We start from the raw sequence: 24,270 nt of genomic DNA on the forward strand, positions 1-24,270 counted from the left end.
GCTTTCAGAAGTTTGACTCTAATGTGCCTAGTTGTGTTTTGTTTGTTTGGTTTTGTATTCTGTTTGGGGTATATAGAGGTTCTTGAATGTATAGTCCTATGTGTTTTAATTAGTTGGGAGAAATTCTTAGCCAATATTTCTTCCAATATTGCTTTTTATATTCAATATATTTCTTATTGTACATAAAACCTTTCTTATCTCTTTGTTCAAATGTTACTGTGTTTTACTGAGGAAATATTTCCTGATCTCCTGGACTTTGGCACAGATATCATACTCTCTGCTTTCCTGTAATGAGGTCACATAATCAATTTAAGAGTTGAGAAAGTGTTAAATTAACCCAGCTTTCTGGGCGCCTGGGTGGCTCAGTTGGTTAAGCGACTGCCTTTGGCTCAGGTCATGATCCTGGAGTCCCGGGATCGAGTCCCACATCGGGCTCCCTCCTCGGCAGGGAGTCTGTTTCTCCCTCTGACCCTCTGACCCTCTGACCCTCTTCCCTCTCCCCTCTCGTGCTCTCTATCTCTCATTCTCTCTCTCTCAAATAAATAAATAAAATCTTTTAAAAAATTTAAAAAAAAAAATTAACCCAGCTTTCTGACACTTCATGCAATAATGTAACATCATAATCCAACAGGCAGAGGAAATACCAAATAACATCACTTTTTCCACAAATTAGAAGAAGGTATCTATAAATCATATAACAAGGAATTCTGACTCAGGATGCATAAAAAATACATGTTAATAATAAAAGACAGAGTAAACTGGAAAAATGGGAAAGGAGTATAAAGAGGCAGCACTAGATGTTTATCAACCATGTTTCTGTCTCTTTGAAGTGGAAGTAGCTCAGTAGCTCAGTCAAGAGGTATTCTTCTTCTTTACAGAAGAATAGCCAATAAGATGTGGAAAAAAATAATTTTCAATCCTATTACTAATCAAGAAAATAAAAATTAAAACAGTAATGAAGTACAACTTCTCATTTATATGAATGGCAATAAAGACTTCAGTAATGCACAAGGTTGTAAAAAAAACTTGAAGAAATGGAAATTCTTATACATTGCTGGCTACAAATATTTGGAGAGCAATTTGGCAAAATATAGTAGGTCAAATGAATATGTTTTTAGCTATTTCACTTTCACATACATATATATGTACATTGAGCTATGGATATGAATATCATTGTAATAACCAAAGTTTGGGACTAAACTAAATAGCCATCAACAGGGAAATGAACACACTGTGCTATATTTATGTAATGGAATACTAGAAAATAAATGAAGCAGATATTCATGAAACAATATGGATTTATAAGGTATATCCAAAACATAATAGTAAAAATGCATGATGGCAATGGATACACATGGTGTGACACCATATAAGTAACTTTGAAACACATAGAACAATACTTCGTAGTGCTATGGGTCATTATATTTATAATACAAGCATTGAAATGTGCACAGAAAGTATACACTCCATCAGGAGAGCAGTTGCTTCTCATGAAAGTGAGAAGAAATAAGAAAGGTGCATTTTGAGTCTTGAGCTCTGTTAAAATAGAAAAAGCGCCTGAAACAGATCTGGCAAACTCCTATCATGTTTTTTAAACTGGGTTGATTATACTAGTTTCCTGTAATTTTCTGTACATTTGAAACTTTTCACGATTAAGATTAAATTGTAAAATTTAAGCTCTATTTTTATGTTAAAAATTTTAAGCTAAGTTTAAAGGGAAGTATTAACCTTTAATGGAAGAAAACATAAAATTTTGAAAGGTTCAACCTTAGGAATAATCCTGGAAATACCAATTAAAAAAATGATGAGATACCATTTTATTGTAACAAAGAGTGATTTGTTTTTCTGTTCATTTAAAACCCAATGTATTGGGCATGTGCATGCATTCTTAGATTCTTAGATGGTGATAAGCTGATATAACTTTGATGTAATTGGTCAGTATATTCTGAGACCGTTAGCATGTTTATACCTCTTGACTGAGCTACTTCCACCTCAAAGAGACAGAAACGTGGTTGATAAACATCTAGTGCTGAAATTCTGGATTATTTTTATTTTTATCCTTTTATATACTTTTAATTTTTATACAGTATACAATATGTATAATAACCCATTTTAAAATTGAAATATAATCTATCAATTTTGCATGAAAAACTTGAACACCCTAACAATAAAACTCCTAGGAAAATAATTAAGAGCTGTATTAGTGCATCCGAGAAGCTGTACTAGATACAGCCAAACCCACAGGGCAAATGATCAGATCTGCTTGAGGTAGGTCAAGGAATGCTGTGCCAACCAGAAGATTCAGCTTATCAAGAGGATAGTAAGGAGGGAACGATATTCATTTCAAAGGGAAAAAAAAAAACTTACACTGGCATAAAATAGTGTTCCTCAAAGTATGACACAAGTGTACCTCCTAATCATCTGGAGTCATTGTTTGTAATGTACATCTTTGCCAACTCAAACCCACTAAATCAAAACTCCTGGGCGTGGGGCATAGGAGCCTGCCTTACGCCTGGCTCCCTGGATGGTTCTCATACACAAAATTTGTTAACTACATTACAAAAAACCAAAGCAGTATGACATTCTTTGGAAATTGACCATAATTTAGTGCAAACTGAATTGTAGCTTACAGGTGATGGTGGAATGGTGGAAGATAAATCTGGAGAGGAATGTCATGGTCCACTTGTAAGAAGTCTTAAATGGCACACTAGGAACTTTGACAGTTAACATGAAGATCCAATAGGAAACCACTGAAGAGTTTTAAGAGTAGTAACCTGATATGATTTTTTTTTCCCCCAGAAAGATTACTCTGGCATCAGTGTGGATGACTGGATAGGGAGCAGACGGGCAAGAAGGCAACTTGGGAGAATGTATTAATTTTCCTGGAATAAGACAGCAGCATTAGCGTAGAGTTGAACACATACACTTGGTGACCAATGGAATACTGAGTGAAGGGAGAAATAATTTGGGATGAATCCAATTCCCACATTTGCTTGCCTCTATTCTAGACTTATAACAGAATATCTAGACAAAGAATATCTTAAAACTACAAGCTGTACTTTTCTACCTTTGCTTATTTTTATCACAAGACCTATATTTTACTGGAAACATGAAGCCTATAAAGATAAGCTTGTACAGCCTCTATAATAATTAAGGACAGACACTCCAGAGGACACTCTCTTACTGAATAATATCGTCAGCTAAATGTCTACAAGGCTGTCAGCAGAGATAGCATGTATACTTAGAGATGCTGTGATACAGGCAATCTTAAAGGCTCCATTGCAGTTTCTGTGGTTCAACAGGGGACAATGTGTGTGCACAGAGGAGGAATGAGCGGTGGTCCAGAGTAATTTTTTTTTTTTTAAAGACTATTTTATTAAAAGCCAGCCCATTCTTTTTTGTATCATTTTGTGTCCCGCAATGAGACATTCCTTTTAATCAGTCTGTCTGGTAAAACCACAGCAGTGACTTGTCTTCAGGCTGATTGGGGCAAGAAGGAATTTCCCTTAGACTGCAGGATGACCTACGACAGCTTTATATATTTCCTCATTAAAATAAAATGGCAGATGTTTGGGGTATTAGAAAATTGTTTTCCAGAGGCTCTAGTTCCTACCCAACCTGAACGGACAGGTACAGCTTAGGCTGAATGTAGGCTGAGCAATCTCCTGAGGTCTTTGGCTGCAGGGGAGTTAAAGGGAGCAAATACCAAATCAAGCTTCCCGGTAGCACCATGAATCCCCAGAATTCCCAAAGGCTCTGTCTCACTCACTGGACAATCCCAGAGCACATAAGATCCTTCTGTTGTAATCATTCTAAAAACCCCCAAAAGTAGTCCAAATACAGGCCTTACTTAACCCAAAACCTTTTAATGATAGGCTGCTTTTTGGTTACATCCCATATAGAAGCTATAAAAGCACTCCTCCCACTCCTTTTAAAAATGTCATTGGTTTCTTGGAGAACCTAATGTATCTGTCCTACAGAGTGTCCAACATTATGGATTTGGCCGATTGACCTTCCCTGGTTTGTTGTAAATTGTGCCTTTCTCCCCAATATTGCCTCATGATCTGGCAATATGATAGTGAGATCTAGAGGTTTGATTAACTTCAGGTTCAATTTTTTTTTTTCCTTTCTGCAAGATTCCTTCATGAGGAGGAGTTGTGCATTACTTATTGCATCATCATATCAAGAAGCAAATAATGTCTGTTGGCACATTTTTATTAATGTTAAAATTATCCATGGATTCAGAGATGTAAGCCTAATTTCTCCATCAACCTTTCATGCCATGGTTTTAGCATCCACAGATGATCATTACCCAGATGTATACTTTTCATTAGAACTATCTTTTAACATTTTAGTGCGTGTGGTAGGTGAGATTCTTCTGTGAATAACTTCCATATATTAGTTAGTTTCCTGGTATAATTTTAAGGATAAGCAAAAAAGGATAAATGCTTTATTCTTTCTGTTAATTTATCATTTTTCAAAGTAATGAGGGAGTGCCCTAGCGACCTCCAAAAGTGACCAAGGAGCTGTATATGTGTGTGTGATTATTAACTCGTTTTGTAGTCATTTTTATATATTTATATATATTGTAGTCAGTATTTGTTTTGATGTTCATAGTGCCTCATTTTATTTATTTATTTTTTTTACGATTTATTTTTTGAGAGAGAGAGACAGCGAGAGCAGGAACACAAGCAGGGGGAGCGGGAGAGGGAGAGGCAGGCTTCCCGCCGAGCAGGGAGCCCGATGCGGGGCTCGATCCCAGGACCCTGGGTCCATGACCCGAGCCGAAGGCAGACGCTTAACGACTGAGCCACCCAGGCGCCCCATCTTGCCTCATTTTAGATCACTGAAAGGCCCTTAATGTTACTCTCCTGTTTTTGTGACATGATTCAAATAGCTTCCTTGCTCTCTGGAATAAGATGGCCCAGGTTTATCTTATATATTTCCTGTCTCAGACCTGGATTCAGTGATTTTTCCTAAGAGACCTGGTTCCTCTTAATGAGAAATCATAGTTAGAGACCACAATCTGAATGGGAGGTGTACTTACCGGATTGTCATTGCTTCAAGGACTTTTCAGTGAGAGAGTGGAAAATACTTTTTTTTTCCCCAAAGAGAAGATAAATTTTGATTTCATGCTAATATTTATATTCCAATTTAAAAGTTAAAGATTAATTTCTTAATTTCATATTTTACTCTTAACACTGAAAATCTTGACTTCTAAAGAAATAAATTCTTATATTTTCTTACAGAATATATAGTATAATATAGCATTCTGTGTACGTTCAAAATAACAATATCAATATTACTAATAAGGCTACTAAGTGTATTTTCCGATTTCTTCACAATTTATTTGATCCTCAGATTATATCCCTTAAAAGATAGTCAAAATACTGCCTTTGAAAGTCACCAGAAATAATTACGTATTCTCTCTGTAGTTAGGCAGTTATCTGATATTCATTTGGGTTCAGTTGTTTTGGTTTGTTTCCAATTGTGGAAGGAATGCTTTCTATTCTTTTTAATTTTGCTTTCTTATTATGCAAAATGTTTATATGGTCTAAGATCACAAGTATATAATAAGGTATATTCACGTAAATTTTATCTGCATGCCTGTCCCATCCTATTTCCTTCTTCCTGCTCTAAGTAACTATTTTTAGTATCTTTATGTCCTCTGTGATGTGTGTATTTCTTCATGTTGTTCTAGACCCTTTTTTAAAATGTATTCTGAGGAGCAGATGATATCCATATAGAGATATTTTGCTCATTTTTCATCCATTTCTTCAATCCCCTACTGATGATTATCTGGTTTGTTTCCAGTTTTTGATTGTTCCAAATAATACATCAATGAATGTCCTCAGGAATATACCATTTTGTGTTTTTGTCACATTACCTTTGGGATAGATTTTTTTTTTTAAGATTTTATTTATTTTTTATTTGAGCGAGAGAGAGCACAAGCAGGGGGAGTGGCAGGCAGAGGGAGAGGGAGAAGCAGACTCCCCGTGTAGGGCTCGATGCCAGGACCCTGGGACCATGACCTGTGCCGAAGGCAGATGCCTGACTGAGCCACCGAGGTGCCCCTGGGATAGATTTTTTAAAAGAGGGATTGCTCAAGTGAAGGGCAAATGCACTTACAATTTTGCTAGATTGGGGGCATATTTTAAATATATTGATCTTGCCGTGGAACTGTAGGAATTTTTAAAAATATTTTTATTACAGAGAAAAAAAACTTTAACTGGAATGATCATATTTATCAAGAATAATTCACTAGTAGAATTTAAATTACTAAATTCATGGTCTGTAATTTAAGTGAATGCCTTGAACAGTTCAAAAATTTTAACAATTTTAGTAGTTTCCAATCTAAATATCTTTGGAAGTAATGTAAGATCTATATGTATAAACAAATATATACATGTGAGTGAGGATGGATGGGTGGAAAGGTAGATGAAGAGAGAGAGAGAATTTTATCCTCCGAAGAAAGCATTTCTGATTTTAATAAATTTACTAACTTCTTATTCAAAAAAGCTATTTTATTATCTTCTAAATGACACAGTAGATAAAGAAGTTAGTCATGTCTACATAACAGCACTTGTAATATTTTCTAAAGTGTTGGTAAATCTGCCAGTTTGTTTCCTTGGACCTAAAATATAATCCAGCTTTTAAATGCAAAATAAAATGTATTTGCTGGTCCTTTTTATGATCATATGTGTTAAGAGAACATGACTATATTGTCTTATGCTTCTCAGTTACTATCACCTTCTGAAATCAAGAAGAACAACTCCAAGAACTGGGTGAATCATATTTGCTTTTATATCTTATGCACAGCAAGAATTCAATTACATTAAAATATATGTGAACAGTAAATTAAAAATAATAGATTCACATTTGAATAGCGGCTAGTTATGTGTAAAAATACACAAAAAAGTAACCTGTAGCAATAAAAACTCGTGTGTAAATCATTCATGATTCATTTCCCCATATCACCATATTATTCTTCAGATATAACCATAGAGGCAATAGCTCCACGAGATGACATATAGGGAAAAAGGTTAAAATTACTTCTTCCAAGTTTTCACCCTTCTATGAGCAAAGACAATCTTTGGCATCTTCTTATTCTTTTGCTTCCTCACCGCTAAAGTCAACAAAATAAAAATAAATATCATATGTCTCCAGTCCATAGACTCACTTTAAGTCAACATTTCCAATATGCTTACACACTCACCTCAACTATTTTTAATGATTATAAAGTCAGTTTTACTCACTATCCACTCAAGTTAATAACTTTCTACCTTTAAAACGCAAGGATACGGCTGTGGTCTGTTGGAGCAGCATTTAACAAAATTGATCAGTACTAAAGTGCTATTTATGTAGAAGTGGTCTAGAAATGGCAATATGCTATTAGGAAAATGGATATATAAAATATAATTTTACTTACGAATTATTTATAAAATTAGTTTAAAAATTGAATAAGAAAAAAAGAATCTACCTTTTATACAAGCATGTGTGCAGTCCTCCATGTTAACAAAGTTATTGTCATTCCCTCCACAACCAGTATAGGTGAAGGTCTCACAGGCTTTGTGTCTTGGATTAAAATAATAGCGAGTCACATTAGCAGAGCATAGTCCCCCATCTTTTGGACTGTGACAATATGACGGAACTTGATGAAAAGGAAGACAAAATTAGAAATGCAATAATACCAAAATTAATAAACTATGATGATTACTGAAGTAACTGAAGAAAATCTAATCCCACTGAAGCTTCATTCTGAACTCAAAATATCATACTAAACCATTTAAAAAGTGTGTCTCGATTTTCAAGAAAGCTTACATGCTCTAGTTTGTTAATTGTAAAGTTTTTATAAAGTGGAGAGAATTTCTTCTGAAGCTATGTCCTTGTATCATTTGAATGTGTTAAGAAATTAAACCCAAGAAACAGATATGGTCAGGTAGAAATCGGCTGGGTTTCAAGGGTTGACATGCTTTAGTAAACGTTCTTGTGTTGGTATGTTTATTTTAAATGTTTTTATCAGCTGTCCTTCCATCATTAATCGAGAATCCATTTATGTAATTCCCAAGTAGCCACTGGAACATTTACCTTTACACAAAAAATTTAAGGAAACACAAGCAACAACCATCTTCTCATTAACACGAGATTTTGCACACAGTGTAGCTATAGAGCTTCCTCAGATCTCGGCCAAAGCAAGTTTTCCTTGTTTGTTAAGTTTATATATCTTTGTGTATGTGTGTCTCCGCTATGCCTAGGGAAAATGCCTGTACTGTTTCTCTCTACAATAGTATTGCCCAAGTAAGCCATCATTTCAGGGACTGAGGGGGTGGGGATGTAGATAAGAAATCAGAGCAGAAAAAGGAAGGGTAGAGAGGTCTTTGTCCTGCAGTTTGCAGTTACTAAAGGATGCAGAAATCTAGCTGAAAACTTTAGACAGCAATTATCAAGATTCACCATCTGAGGTCTGTATATATTCCACTATCTCCTATACACAAGTGATTCCTTACAACCCTGAGGTCATGGCATTCAGAATACTGTGATTTATTTTAAAGGTTTTATTTAGTCGAGAGAGAGAGAGAGAGAGAGAGAGAGAGAGAGAGAGAGAGAGAGAGAGAGAGAGAGCAAGAGGGGATGGAGGGGGCAGAGGGAGACGGAGAGAGATCATCTCCACGCTGGGCATGGAGCCCACCTTAGGGCTCAATCCCAGGACCCTGAGATCATGACCTGAGCCTAAATCAAGAGTTGGATGCTTAACCGACTGAGCCACCCAGGCACCCCCAGAATACTGTAATTTTTATGTGTAAATTAAGTAAATGAGGAATAGTTCTAAAGAAACAATCCAGAACAGGAAGCAAAAACTTCCTAGCCCTGAGAACTTGGCAAGTCATTAACTTCCGGTAGCCTGTACTCTCATATGTAAATGGGGAAATAATAATACTCTCTCACAGGGCACATATACATAGTAGGACTGATACCCTACTATATGTGAAATCATCAGAACACAAGGCATGTTAATTATACATCGAATCATTTATCTTTTCACCCTAACATCTTAAAGAAATGAAATAGAAACCCCATAAAAATAGTATTTACTTTTCTTTGGTGCACAGAAGCCCATACAAGTATCCTTGTCCGGGAACCTGTTCTTATTGCTGTGACACCCGCCAGATACGAATTTTTCACATGTCATGGAACTTAGATTGAAGAAATACTCTCCTGTGCGCGCTCCACACTGCCCCTCACTGACTTCCAACCTGCAAATTTTGGGAACTTCTAGGAAAAGGAGGGCATAAAACAATGCTAGTCAAAAATTAGCTTTCTTAGTATTATTTAGTATTACTTACTTTTAGTAAGTAATACTTAGTATTACTTCAAAACTTTACTGTATTTTCAGAAACAACTAAGGAGAAAACAGTATCACATTTAGTACTAGGATAGTAAATCCCCAAAAGACTTTTCCTTAATCCAGTTATTCAGCTCTTTTTTTTTTTTTTTTTTTTTTTTTTTTTTAAATAGTGGCTCCAGACCTGAGTCAGGCAAATTCAGTGGAAATTCTCTTTCTTCTCTCAGGGTGTTCTGATTTTTCTACATATGAAGTTAATCAAACTTATTCACAGGAATACATACACAGTTTTCCTTGGCTTAGTTCCTTGAATGGCAAAGTCCCATGTTTTGTTACTGGCCTTCATAAATACAATAAATATGATTAAAATGAAATAGAAACCAGGATCATGAATCTCTCCTATATCCCTGTACTAACCCAAAACAAGTTTAGGTGTCAGGGGACAAAAGGAAAAGTTAGTTAGCTAAATCACACTTTAACAATAAAATCCGCTGAAAGTATTTCAGATTGATAGGTAATTGACACGAGGAAACGGTGCTCTCGAGGAGGCATAAAAACCATAGGTTTAGAACTAGTGATAAAGAGAAGTACCTATGTGGCACCCAATAATACATCATACTCCTGCATCATTATGCCCTACGGTGAACTCTTGCTCTGAGTCTGCGCGGACACTGAATTATGATAAATGCCACTTAGGAGAGAAATTTGTTAGCCAATGTATAAGTTAGCCTTACTTAATGTTTGAGAAAATGCAGGCTACAACTTACTGCGGAAAATGGGATCTGGGAAATTAAGTTACTAGCAGCCCTTCTGTGTAAGGAGCCGCGCAAGAATTCTGAGCTTGAGCTCGGCCACTTACTCTCTATCCTCCAGCAAGCTTCATTGCAGTCCTCCAAAGTTTCGAAATTGTTGGCGTTGCCCAGGCAGCCCCCGTAGAAGAACATGCGGCAGCTCTGCGTGTACCTGTCGTAGTAGTAACTGGGGATCCGGGCCCGGCACGGCCCCACGTCGGGGGACAGGAGGCAGATGTCTGCCTTGTTTCCTTCTGGAGGAGCAGGGGAGCCTGAGAGGGGGAATGAGGTCCGCCACGTCTCCGGGAAGGTAGAGGCTTCCCAGGGACTTCTGTCCCTCCGTTTCCCAGCCCAGGGGGGTTTGCCCAGAGAGAAAGTACAAACTTCGGCACGAGTGTCCCTTCCCGCGGCTCCTAGACGTGCCCTGTGCAACAGGGGCCCGGGGCAAGCGGGGCGGAGAGAGCGGGTGCAGGGGACCCCACAGCCTCAGCGCCCACGCTGCCTACCGTGGGGCGGAAGCCCGGCGCAAAGAGGGGGTCCCGGACCCGCCAATACCTGGCGCCTCCTGAGCACCGTTGCCCAGCGCGGTCCCGATCAGGAGCAACGGCAGAAGCAACAGCCTGAGGAGGCAAGTAGAGTCCATGCTGTCCGGTTTGAGTGGCCCTCGGGGCGAGGCGTTCCTTGAATGTGCCGGCGGGAAGAGGGTGCACGGAGTCCAGCCTCCAGGCAGCCTGGGTGCCGATGTGGTGGGTGCCTGCTTTATGTAGGGTGAGTGTCCTCCCGACCCCGGACGGGGCGGAGCGTGCCTGTGCAAAGCCCCGGAGGCTGATTCATGCCCCACAGGCTGTGACCCGCCGCAGCCCTGTGTTGGAAAGTGTGCGGGGGAGAGGAATTCCCCACCAGGTTGAACCTGCCTCCCAAACTTTCTCCTATCTTGGCCAGAGTGACTAGATGCGGCATTGTGACAGCGATGGGAAGTCGGCAAGCTAGAGGGAAATGACCTGGGGGTGATTGCACAAGGTTCCAACTTGCAGCATCACTTCATTATGAAAGCAGAAGTCCAAGTATTTGAAGGGCAGAGACAAAGTGTGAAATTCAGGGGACTGAGGGGAGCCTGGCTCTTTGCATAGATTCCTTTATTAGATTAGAAATTTAAGTGTGTGTATTTATTTACATTTATACATACGTACATATTTCAGTCGAGATTTAATTTAATAAAAGGCTCATAGTGTATCTTAAGTGTGCAGCACCATTCCAATCAAGAATTAGAACACTTGCAGCACCCCAGAACGTTCTCTCATACCCTTTCCCAGTCAATCCTTCCAATCCCAGGTAGGGGCAACCACTTCTTATCACGGGAGATTGGTTTTGCCCTTTCTTGAATCTCATGCAAATGGAATCATAAAGTGTGTATTGTTTGTACTTCTTTTGCTCCACTCCTGTTTTAAAGACACACGATATTATTGCATAGTTCATTTCTTTTAAATGCTGAGTCCATTCTTCCAATGTATGAAGGTACTACAAATGTCCTGTTCCTGGACATTTATGTTGTTTCTAGTGTGAGACTGTTATGAATAAAGCTGCTTTGTGCATACATGCAGCTTTTATTACTCTTGGGTAAAATATCATGTTAAAAACTGCCACTTTTCCAAAATGATCATACCGTTTTATACTTCCCCGCCCCCATCAGCTATGTGTAAGTATTTGTGGCTCTGTTTGTTTGAGCTGGAACATGAAAGTCCATAGAAAGGTGGCCGTAGGGGATTCCAGATCAATCCCTTCCTGCACGTTTCCTAATTGTCAGTGCATTAACGTTCACTGTTCCTCTGACATCTTAGCCTGAGTCTGACTTTTTCTTTATACAAAGCAAATTATTTATGCTTGGATTTCACATGAAATATTGAAGCTGTTTTTGGCAAACATTTTAATGAATTCTCTTGATGACTGTGTCTTCCCCCCGTTTTTCCTCTTGTTGGATTTTCCTCTTGTTGTATTCTCAAGAGAATAATTATTCCTGGCTTCTCCTGAGGATCTGGAAGGAGTTTACAGGAGTTCCCTTCAAAGTTTCTGAGAAACCCTATGCTCACAGTGAGTTAATAGTCTGGGACATTTTGGGGCGCCTGGGTGGCTCAGTCGTTAAGCATCTGCCTTCGGCTCAGGTCATGGTCTCAGAGTCCTGGGCTCGAGTCCCACATCAGGCTCCCTGCTCGGCGGGAAGCCTGCTTCTCCCTCTCCCACTCCTTCTGCTAGTGTTCCCTCTCTCTCTGTGTCTCTCTCTATCAAATAAATAAATAAAATCTTTAAAAAAAAAAGTCTGGGACATTTTGCACACTCTATCCCTTGTGCCAGTTTTCAGTTATCCTGATGTCATGCCATAGAATCCTATTCCTAAGAAAACTAGCCTGTCCTGGAAATATTCAGTGTTACTGATGCTGTCAGATTACCAGGTATCTATGATTAACAGTCCAAGATGTAAGGACAAATGTTTAATAACCAGCTCTCACGAAGGGGGGGAGGATAAGAGGGGGTATGCTGATTTGTATAGTTTACTGGTTTCCGTGTTGTAAGTACTCCCATTATGGCCAATTTCAAGCTACCGGAATTGGAAATAGGTAGGTACAATCGGTTCGCCAGAGCCAGACTGAACTGGCTCTAGCATGCCAACCACTGAACTAGCCAGCTAGTTTTGGAAAGACGCATTCATGGAAGAATCACATGAGCCCCTCCCAAACATTAATAGGGGAGGGAAGTTTCACCAAACAGCCAGTATCACTTTCAGGAGAAAAGTTACTTCAACTTCAAATTTTCATTCTTCTGAATATGATTTTCATTCTTCTGAATATGATTAAATATATCTCCCATATGGACTAAAATAAATTCAAGGACTGATTCAAACTTGTCACTCAGCATTGACTATTGTCACTTTTGTTCTTTGTTCTCAGGTGCTGGTACTTTTTGATCATCTTTTGCTTCATATAAAAAGAGGAATCTTTTGTTTGTTTTAAGATTTTAATTAGTTGACAGAGAGAGACATAGCGAGAGAGGGAACACAAGCAGGGGGAGTGGAAGAGCCCCTCGCTGAGCAGGGAGCCCAATGCGGGGCTCGATCCCAGGACCCTGGGATCATGACCTGAGCCAAAGGCAGACGCTTAACGACTGAGCCACCCAGGCGCCCCAAAAAAGAGGAATCTTTTGAATTAGGGCAGGCAATTTTGGGAAATTGCATGATGCAATGGGAAAATGAATTGTATTCCTTGCTCCTTTGGAGAGTCACATAAGCTCTCTGAGCCTCAGTTTCTTTATCTGTAAAATGGATATAATGACTGTACTTTACATGGGTGTTATGAGGATTAAAGGCCAAGCACCTAAGCACTCAAAGGGTTGGGCTTCAGCGGCTTACACACAGACATAGACTCCAGCCTGATTATCCATGTTTTGATTCCCATTGAGAGCCTTTGCACAAAACTTGAAGATGGAGTGTCAGCCACAGTCAGGAAACAGCACCGTGAACTGGCCTTGTAGGACTGGAGCCTGCGACATTGCTCTCACCAACGCTCCTCTTTGGCTGAGCTCAGAGGCCACCTCTCTGCCTAGGAAGCTGTCACACAGTCAGATGTAACTTCATGATGGTTTTTTCTGGGGAAATGAGCTTAGGGTTCTTTCAGCCACAGCAGAGTCCTTAGTCCTGCTAAGGACTCAGGATGCTCTGGAACACCTGGAGGGGAAGGAGAGTGGGGAAACGGCCAAAATCAGGCTTTTCACCCCTCTGTGGTATAGAGTCTGCGGACACAGGGCAAAATTCATGTTCAGAGGTACTCCAGAAATGTTAACTTCCTTCCTTTATTCTATGCCAAATAGGGTGCATCTTTAACACCCCTGTGACAGGGAAGCAGAATTCAACAAGTGGGGACAGTTAGAAGTTTGAAATGACCAGGCCAAGTTATCAGGAAGGAAATTACACCTCTTAATGGCAAACCACTTGAGTATTTTTATATCCATGAAAAGGATATCTTCCAATGTAAGGGGAATCTAAATTTTCTGGGACTACTTTAAATTACTGAATTTATCCTTAGGACCATGTGGAAGGAGCCATGTGACCACTGCAACCAGCCTCCATAGGGATGTCACAGTACTTCTGTATCCTTAAACCAGTATCTAGGCCAAAAGGTTACCACATAGCAAAGGAAAAGAATTCCTTTATCCAAAGTCAACAGGAAGTGCAAGGCTGGAGGGAACTGCAAAGAACAGTCATCCAGATTGATTTGTCATTGTTACACCAAGTAATAGCTTTAGTGGCTGTGGCTAAAAATTGAGGTTCAAAATAGTTTGGAGTTCTGTGAAATAAGGCATGGAGTTCTCATAATTTGAGTGTTGAAGGAACTATAGATATCGTCTATTCCACTATTTTCATTTTACAGAATTATACATTGAGACCTGGTCATGTTTACTTACCTTAGTTGTTGGCAGAGCTGAGACTAGGACCGAGGTTCTTGATATTCAGCCTTGTATTCTTCCCAACATTCCCATACCTGGACTCTTTCTACTGTACCGAGACCTTAGAGCAGAACAGTAAATACCAGAATGAAAACACACAGAGGCTACAGTGATTTCAGGAACACCTGTGCATGTGTCAGATCCGTGCTTCTGTTCTTTCTCACCATCCCACTCCCGGCCCTGTAAAAAAAAAAAAAAAAGGGGGGGGGACGCCTGGGTGGCTCAGTCGGTTAAGCGTCTGCCTTCGGCCCAGGTCATGATCCCGGGGTCCTGGGATCGAGTTCCACGTCAGGCTCCTTGCTGAGCAAGGAGCCTGCTTCTCCCTCTGCCTGCCCCTGTCTCTCTCTCTCTCTCATAAATAAATAAAAATCTTAAAAAAAAAAAGATATGAAGTTGATTTGGAATTTCCTAGAATTAGCTCCTAGAATTTCCAAGTCTGGGTATGATGTTCTATCTTCTGAGAGCCCCACATGCTTGGACAGTGATCGTGAATTTAAGGGGAGGATTGAGGCAGATGGTCGTCTTCTCTGTCAGACACCTTAGAGGGAGGTGGCATGTTTAGCTCATAAATGAATGAGGAGAATTGATCCCCAGTAATTTGGGGATATATATTATATAACATAGTCACTTACCGAGTTAACATTGATAACTCACCAATAAACAAAATTCTCACTGCCTGTTAGCTTAAGCCAAAATAAAATCTGAAGTGAGTCCAGCTGGCACGACCAAGAACTTTACACATTTGATAAGAAAGGCAGTTCATCTCTTCTGAGAGATTAGGGATCACGAGGATTTTGTTCAAGTTTAGGCAACTCCTTCACCGACAAGGTGTTTTTCAAGTGAGTTGGGTCACCTAGGAAATGTTTGCTCTAGTGCGCCCTCTGTCGGAAACAGAGTGCATCTGTGAGCATTGTATAATAAGGCGGAGCCACGTAACACGATGAGACATTCTCTATGCCTAATTTTATTATTATTATTATTCTCCTTAGGGGGAATGATATAATGGGGTATTTAATGTGTCTCTTACCGTGGTCATTTTTTCGTCCATATATTTTTAAAATAAGCAGAATTACTATTTAATATGTGCCAAACCTGGGGCTAGGCGTTTGGAATACAAAGACAAATAACATGTAAGGATCTCATGGCACAATAGAGTAGACAGATGAACATCACATAACCCAATTGCAATATAGTGTTTTTAGTACAATATTAAAGATATGTACCAGGTTTTATGGGATCATAGAGGAGGAAATAAAATTTTAGAAAGCGCTCAGTTCTAAACAAAAGCCAATCTACACAAACAGATCTAACATTATATCTTTTATGCCTATGGGACACAGAGACTCACTCCTTCAACAGCTGGTTGCTTTGGTCGTGTTTTTTTGTTTTTTTTTTTTTTAAGGTGTTGTGATTCTAGCAAAGCATTGCCTTCTGCAGGAAGGCAGAATCTCAGAAACCCCCTTTCTCTTCTACCTAGATGTAGGTTCACTCAACAGTCATGCCTACTTAAGAGGCAGACCATATTTCCTCTTACTCAGATTGCCACATACTTACCTCTGTAGGGCACCCAGAAGGTTGGGACAGAGTTTGGACTATTTTATCCAAGATGTTTCTGGCACAGTATGGCCTTACCACCTGCCCAGAATTTTAGCCTGGGCTACCAATCCACCAGAGAGTGGCATGTCAGGAAGGGGGGAAAGACAGAGAAAATTGCCCCTAATGTCTGTATATCATGTGGGAATAGCAATAACTATAATAATGAATATGACGTTGATTAAGAGTCTACATTGTACTTTGTGTACATTAACTCATTACATCTCCCACAATAACCACTGAGGGTGATACTTTATTCTCCCCACTCTGCAGATGAGCACTGAAACTTTAGGTGAATATGTGACTTGGTCAAAGCTACACAGTTAGCTCAGGCTGTCTGAATCCTGATGCGCTGGTCTCACTCACTGTACAAGCTTCTTTTTCTTACACATTAGTGGGGCCCGAAGTCAGGCTTATTATATGTAACACGTGCTCATGATCTTAGTTCAGTACCTGGACAGCTAGATTACAGACTTCTCACTCAAACATAAAGTTTATAATTAAGAACAAACAGATCACTACAATTTAAATACGTTGCTATAATGCTCTAAGAGAAACATCTGCCGAAGTTAATAATCAGATTAAAGGACTGAGAGAGTTAATCACTAAATCCTTACTTTCAGGGTTATATTTAGCAGAAAGTAATGGACCTTGACCTTTCAAGTATAAAGACACTCTTTCTTACAAAAATATTGTCACTTTTATACCCTAGCCCAAATCACATGTTATACATTACTTATGTGTCTGTCGTAAACCCTCCATATGTTCGTTTGTTCTAGTTTTATGTAGCAAAGCTTTTGTATCTTAAGTCACACGGAAGGGACAACCTACCATTTGGGGGCAGGGGGAGGCCATAGTTGCAGTTTGAAAGAGCAGTACCTCTCCTAAGACTCTTACCATTTCACTATTTTTTTCCCTCTCTTGACTATTAGCCAAGGAAACAAACTGAGTCAAACTAAAATGTCTGTATTGGAAAAGAGTTGACTGCGCTGGCGTGGACTAGGTGTACCGAATGAGCCAGAGAAGTGTGAGCTGTTCCTACTAGCCCACGGGATCTCCGGCACTCTCTTCCCCTCCCTTACAATCGAAGTCATGCCCTGGTCCAACCAGACACCCAACCCGGTAGCTCCTGCTCTGGATCCTTTCACCTCTTGCCTTCTTGAGGACTTCTCTCCTCTGCAACATCGGTTCTTTCAATAGTTGCCATTTGGAGTGCTCTATCTCTGATTTTTTTTTTTTTCCATCCCGAACTTAAAGTTCATATTTGACTTTCTATCCCTTTCCTCTTAGAGCCTTATTTCATTGTTCCCTTTCCCAGCAAAACTTACCAGAAATGTTATCTGCCTCCACTTCTTCATCTCCCCTTCCCCCCTCCCCCATTGCACTCCAATTCAACTTCCACATTGGGAAGAGGAAGAATAGGAAGTGCTTCCGTCAAGAGCACCTCAATCATGTTGCCACGTCGCACTGGACCTCTCAATTCATATGACACCCAAAGCAGCTGCCGCAGAGGTCACCAAGGACCACATTTTTCCATCTCAGCAGTATTTAACAATTTCAAATTCTTCCTCATCCTTGAAATGCTTTTCTTCTAGTTTTTACTTTACCGCATTCTTCTGGTTTCCTCCTACTTAGTTGACTATTCCTTCTCAATCTGTCCTCCTCTGCCTGCCCATTAAAGGTGGGGTGACTCAAAGCTCAACCTTGAGAACTCTTTTCTAACTGTACTTTCTTCTTATGTGATTTCAAGTAGACACACACACACACACACACACACACACACATTTGTGTAATAGTCTTGACCTCACCTCTGAATTCCAAACACTTGTATCTACTAAGTATCTCTACTTGGATATCTAATACACATCTCAAATATTATATGTCTTAAACTGAAGTCTTGGTCATATATCCCAATATTCCTTCTTTCTGTCAATGACACTTCTAATTAGACTTTTCAAGCCCAAAACTGTGGAATCACTCTTGACATCTCCCATCTCTTCATCACTCAACCCATCAATAGTCCTGTCAATTCTACCTCCAAATCACATTTTTAATCTGCCACATTTCTCTATATCCATGGCCACCAATATTGTTCAAATCTCTCTGTTCTTAAAAGACTATTATGTTAGGTTCTTACATAAAATCCCAGTTTCCACTTTTGTTCCCCTTCAACCCCACACAGCAGAGTGTTTTTTTTTTTAGGATTTTATTTATTTATTTGAGAGAGAGAGAGTGAGAGATAGAGAGCACGAGAGGGAAGAGGGTCAGAGGGAGAAGCAGACTCCCTGCTGAGCAGGGAGCCCGACGCGGGACTCGATCCCGGGACTCCAGGATCATGACCTGAGCTGAAGGCAGTGGCCCAACCAACTGAGCCACCCAGGCGCCCTAGCAGAGTGTTTTTAACACATCAGACCATGTCAGAACACCTCACTTCTCAAAATCAAAACCCGTTATTAGCTCCTGACTTTATTCCTCACCATTCCTCTGGGTGACTCTATGTGACTTGGCTGCTCTCTCCCTGACTGACTTCACCCCATCACTCTCCCTCTTTCTTACTGTACTCGTTAAACTGTGTTTTCTGTTCTCCTTGTACAACAAATCTGTTCCCACTTCTGGTCCTTTGCATGCACTCTTCCCTCTGCTTAACCCTTCTCCTTGCATGAAATGCTCATCTCCTGACCTTCACTGTCTCCTTCTTGACAGTCTTGGTCCCACTGGCACTACCTCTAATCAGTCTAGATGATGTTGCTTCACATCCTAGTCACTCCTTATCATAAACTATAGCATTTATCAGTTGAAATCACTATGTTTATTCATTTTTGTTTCACTTGTCTGATCCTCTCACAATTATGTAAGCTCTGTGACAGCAGGAACTTACCTGTTGTAGTCACCATTGTTTCCCAGTGCTAAGAGCAAGACTTATGGAAAATAGGATCTTATAAGTGTCTGTGGAATAAACAAATTACTTATTATACCTCCCCTAGCACTTATCACCATATAATATACGGTACATTTTATCTTGCTTATTGTCTTTCTCCCTCATTAGAATGTATGTTCCTCATGGGCAACATTTTCTGTATTATTCTCTGCTCTACCCTCAAGCATCTAGAATAGTGTCTGGCATATAATAGCATTCAGTAAATATTTGTTGAATGAATGAATAAAATGTTAGCTATTTTTATAGTCCTAGGTATAATGTCAGGATGAAAAAGAATAGTACAAGATAAGAAAATTTATAGCCATATGATTGCAAATTTATTGTACATAATATAGTGGATTTGTTACTGAAAAAAATGTGTCAAATGGAATGTTTATAAATCAAAGTATTTAAAGTGTGTTAGCAACATTTCTATTTCAAAGAATGTGCGATTGATCCACTGTATAAAACAGGGGACTTCTAAAAATAGTTTTCATAATTTCCACTAATATAGCCCTTATAAGTTAAATATTTTGTCAAGTTGCCTTACTTCAACATATACTTACCTACAATGTGTAGAAACAAACAGAAAGCAGGTAGCTTTTGAACTTTATACTAGCCCACTTTAATTCTAGAATAGATTAGCCAGAAAGCTAATGGAAGATATTAGGGAGACACTTAAGCTACTCTACATAGTTCTATCTTCCCTACGTCCCTTACTCACACCCACAAAACCCCTGAAAACCATAAACAACCTGACATGTTTTCAAAAGGCCCTGGAGGGGGCAGTATTTCCCCCCACAGAGAACCACTGCTCTCTGAATGGGGTTCAACTCTGAGGTACTTTCTCCCGGTCCTCTTCTCTTTGCTATATTGGACCTTACCGCCCCTGAGAGTAGTGCAAGATGGAAGAAGGAGTAAAAGGGCAAATATCTTCTACTTCGAGGGGTATGTCCCCCCGCCCCGAGTTAGCTGTAAATGCTGCCTTAGCTTGTTGGTCTCCGTCTTCAGTCCTCCCCTTTTATATTCTGGTGGCAGCGGGGTAAGGATGCTTGGTAATAGTGCCAGTAATATGACCTAGCCCCTCTTAGAACTTCCTGCAGAGAGGTGGCTCAACTTGGAAGCTTTGAGCTGCCCAGGTATGGCGGGAAATATGACAGAATGGCTTAGTGCCTTTTGTTTTCCCAATTCTGTGCCTTCTTTCAATGTAATTCTAAAGTATGACAAAACAAATCTATTCTTTTCCACTAATTTGGAAAGGGTAACAGAGAGAAGCGTTCTGGAGTTGAAAACACCCCAGACCAAAAAGCCAAACACCTGTGTTATAGCCCCAGCTCTGTTGCCACCCATTTTATGATTTGGGTCCACCTTTATTTCATCTGTAAAATGGGATTAAGGATGATTAGATTATGCCATACCTGAATTCATTTAAACTTTCAGTGCAACTCTGAGCCTTGGGGCTCCATGCAGACAATATACACTGCCCTTCTCTGTGTGTCTGGCTGTCTTTGAGGGAGGTTAGAGCTTTGATCCTCACTCTTTGAATTTTGTCATACAAGTCCCGTGACATCAAGTTCGGCAAGCATTGTCTCATCTTCTAAGATTCACCTCCACCAAATGAAATGTGTTGTACTTAAAATACTATTAAATTTTAGAGCTTGGAGATCATTTGTTAATAAATTAAAGTTAGGTACATTGCACTTCTTCCTATTTGCTAGGTGAATATTTATGACATAGGTTGCAAGTGACTTTATCTACACTCCATGATTCTCTTTCATATATTGAACGATAGGCAGGAATAAGGACATAAAAGTTATGAAAGATATAGATGCTCTTATAAAGGTCCTTATAACCCATTGTGTCTTAGATTTGTTAGAATCAGTGCCTAACAAGGATCCTTGTCCAAGTGATTTATCAAGGATGAGCTCTCACGAGAAATCTCTGAAGGAAGGTAGAAAGCAAGATGAAGCAGAAGGTAAGCAAAGGTGTAGTTTCAGATGTCTAGCTTATCCTGACCCCATGGGGAGCTCTGGAAGGTTCTCAATTACAAGGTTTTTCAGCCCACAGGCACCTGGTCTGAGCTTTTAGAACCCCACTTCAGCCAGCCCTGTGCTACAGGTCACCCATAGGGGCCAATTGCAGGCATAATCTCCCAGACATCACCAGTTGAAGTGGTTCCCATCAGCCAAGAACAAAGCTATGCAGAAGGCTTGCCCTTGGCGATGAACACGTGCACCTGCTGGGGAAATGAACACCCCACCCTGGAAAAGGGGTCTAGGAAGGGCACCAACAGCATCTGCTATGCATGATATTAAAGGAGCCAGCTCAGGTCCACATGATATCCCTTAAGAGCACTTATAAAGCCACCTAACAGAAAATGCCATGTAAGACAGCACAGTTTGAAAGTCTAGAGGTGCAGAATAAGTGGGCACTCCAGCTAACATGTACTGAGCACTTGTTTCATGCCACATACCATTGTACAATCTTGATTCCTCTCAAGAAATCTACAGTGTAGCTAATCACATTGCTCCGATTTCCTAGTAAACTGAGGCACAGAAGTTAAGTAACTTGGTGAGGGCCACACCCCTAGCAAGAGCCAAAGAGTGATCATTTCATTGGCAATAACATGGTAGGGATTCTCTGAAACAGAGAAAATGAAATTCTTTTTTTTTCTTTTTTAAATTTTGTTTTATTATGTTATTTTAATCACCATACATTACATCATTAGTTTTTGATGTAGTGTTCCATGATTTATTGTTTGCATTTAACACCCAGTGCTCCATGCAGTACGTGCCCTCTTTAATACCCATCACCAGGCTCACCCATCCCCGCCCCCCAGAACCCTCAGTTTGTTTCTCGGAGTCCATAGTCTCTCATGGTTCATCTCCCCCCTCTGAGTCCCCCCCCTTCATTTTTCCCTCCCTAAGCCCTATTCCAAATCAAAACCTCTTAGATTGTGCTCATATTTTAACAAGTTCCTAAAGCAGTTCTTATACACACTGAAGTGTTAGAGCCATTGCCAAGTGGAATTAGTTTTCCAAGATGGAGAAGAAATGTGCAAAGGATAATATCAACAGCTAAAAATGATCAACAGAGGTAGATATGCTTGTGAATGGTTACAGATAGTCTCTGAAGGCAGTGAGAAGGAAGGGGAGAATGAACTTGCGCATGGGCTCTCGAATACCAAACAATAATTACACAAGAAGGAACAAGCTTTTTGTTGTCATCTTGTTTCTTAAGGTAAGAACAGAAAAGCAAAAATAAAAAAGTACAGGAAACATTGACTTTGGGTACTCATAGAGTGTTCTTTTCTGTATCTGTGCTGGCATATTTAGGCATTTACCCCTAAAAATATGTTAAAATGTCTATTTCCCAGAGAAGAAGAGTCTATTATAAGATTGAGAAGGGAAACAATATTTCCTCAAAGGTTTTGGGAATGATAACACTATATCATACAAGGAAATAAGTTAATTGCTGATAAGTTATTAGCAGAGTATTTTTATGTAAATATGCAATGTTGTTCCCTGAAATAGCATGTGACCTAAATATGTTTACTTTCATAAAAATATGTCATTATAAAAATTGGACCAGGGAGACAAAGGAGAAGAGGAGAAAACCAAAAAAGGAGAGATTTTAAGTGTGATGCCACTTGGCTACAATGAAATATTTTCCCAGACAATTGCATATGGGTACCACCAGCTACTGAAACATCTTCCCCCATTGCCCATTGATCTAATTAAGGAGAAGAGATTGCTGAGAGTGCAGAAGATCCTTCTTTTATGAGGTCCATCAGTATACCCACTATGTCACCTTTAACCTGCTACATTTGGTCATCATTGCTTTCCAATCCATTGTGACAATTACACGGAACTTCCTGGTATTGTTTGGAGACACATTCTAAGTAATATGCTAGTTTATTTCTGATTAATGAGGTTGTTTGCTGTATTTCCATTCTATTGGCTCATATGTCAACCTATTATATTTATAAGGAACTTATAGTAACAGTTTTTGTATAGTTCTCTGTTAATACCAGATTAAATACTCTAGCGATTTAGGGGATTAATGGGCAGTCCTCAGAATGACCTCAAACTAACTTAAATGGCACATATCATATGATGGAGGGTTCTTGTGTTAGAGATGGGGGTTGGAAACCCAACCTTTTACACCATGCCCCCCCCCCAAAAAAAACGGAAAAGGGGAGGCTTTGGATATTTAAGACTATATGCTGACTAAACTGACCTCTCCCCACATCCCCACAAACCTACTAGCAGGTGGTTAGAGTCAAATGCTTGGTTTAATCATATTAGTGAAGATTATAAAGAAGCTTTAAAATTGCAGGGCTGGTGTGTGGTGCTGGAATTGTTCAGAGAGCATTCATAAGAAATCAGTTATCATAGAAAGCTAAAACAAAGAAACAGTTCACTTAGTAAGTTAAGAGCTGAGGGAAGGATTGGATAATATTGACCTGAAGCATGTGCAGCAATTTGGGTGTATGAACTGTCTTTTTTTTCAGCAGGACAAAAGATGCCAGTGATCAATATTGAAGACTTGACAGAAAAAGACAAATTGAAAATGGAAGTTGACCAGCTCAAGAAAGAAGTGACCCTGGAAAGAATGCTGGTAAACTGCTGCTCTTTTTTAAATTATATTTTAAACTATAGATATGGTAGGACTACCAGGTTGGTCAGGAACTGTTGCAGGGGAGCAGAGTGTGCCACCCCAAACAAAATATACCTCCTTGACATAGGTATTATTTTAGGCTGGTTATTTTATTTTTTTTTAAGATTTTATTTATTTATTTGAGAGAGAGACATAGCTAGAGAGGGAACTTAATTAGGGGGAGTGGGAGAGGGAGAAGCAGGCTTCCCGCTGAGCAGGGAGCCCGATGCGGGGCTCGATCCCAGGACCCTGGGATCATGACCTGAGCCGAAGGCAGACGCCCAACGACTGAGCCACCCAGGCACCACTAGGCTGGTTATTTTTAAGAAACAGCAGATAGTGGAGAATATCTGGAAACCAAGTAAAAGTTGCCCTTTTATAAGAGATATTTACAGTTATAAGAGGAGGCACATTTATAAATGTGTCTCCCTCTCTATACCAGGAAGAGAAGGATAACTCTAAAACCCTTATTA

The 24,270-nt window shown here is 39.7% G+C and overlaps 2 protein-coding genes across 5 annotated transcripts in view; one reads left to right on the forward strand and one right to left on the reverse strand.

The window, feature by feature from the left end:
- Nucleotides 1-24,270, forward strand: part of GNGT1 (G protein subunit gamma transducin 1) — a 301,365-nt gene that overhangs the window by 266,994 nt on the left and 10,101 nt on the right. Inside the window, exons 1-2 of one of the 3 annotated variants that reach the window (XM_027573729.1) lie at nucleotides 23,051-23,070; nucleotides 23,655-23,758. In XM_027573729.1, coding sequence (XP_027429530.1) covers nucleotides 23,663-23,758 — 96 coding nt within the window. In that variant the 5' untranslated portion in view covers nucleotides 23,051-23,070; nucleotides 23,655-23,662. Of the gene's footprint in view, nucleotides 1-23,050; nucleotides 23,071-23,506; nucleotides 23,565-23,651; nucleotides 23,759-24,270 lie in introns of those variants that run through there. The other 2 variants (XM_027573728.1, XM_027573730.1) reach the window with 2 other exon arrangements.
- TFPI2 (tissue factor pathway inhibitor 2) lies at nucleotides 6,510-10,982 on the reverse strand. 2 transcript variants are annotated; one of them, XM_027573726.2, is made up of 5 exons: nucleotides 10,690-10,982; nucleotides 10,203-10,406; nucleotides 9,094-9,273; nucleotides 7,481-7,651; nucleotides 6,510-7,126 (listed from the first exon to the last, which is right to left on the reverse strand). In XM_027573726.2, the coding sequence occupies exons 1-5, from the start codon at nucleotides 10,775-10,777 to the stop codon at nucleotides 7,050-7,052; spliced, it is 720 nt and encodes a 239-aa protein (XP_027429527.1). In that variant the 5' UTR covers nucleotides 10,778-10,982; the 3' UTR covers nucleotides 6,510-7,049. The 2 variants fall into 2 exon arrangements, with proteins under 2 accessions (XP_027429527.1, XP_027429528.1); XM_027573727.2 differs by having other exon boundaries at nucleotides 10,203-10,388; nucleotides 10,690-10,883.

Source organism: Zalophus californianus, chromosome 12 (assembly GCF_009762305.2).
Source record: "Zalophus californianus isolate mZalCal1 chromosome 12, mZalCal1.pri.v2, whole genome shotgun sequence".
In the NCBI taxonomy this organism is placed as follows: domain Eukaryota; kingdom Metazoa; phylum Chordata; class Mammalia; order Carnivora; family Otariidae; genus Zalophus; species Zalophus californianus.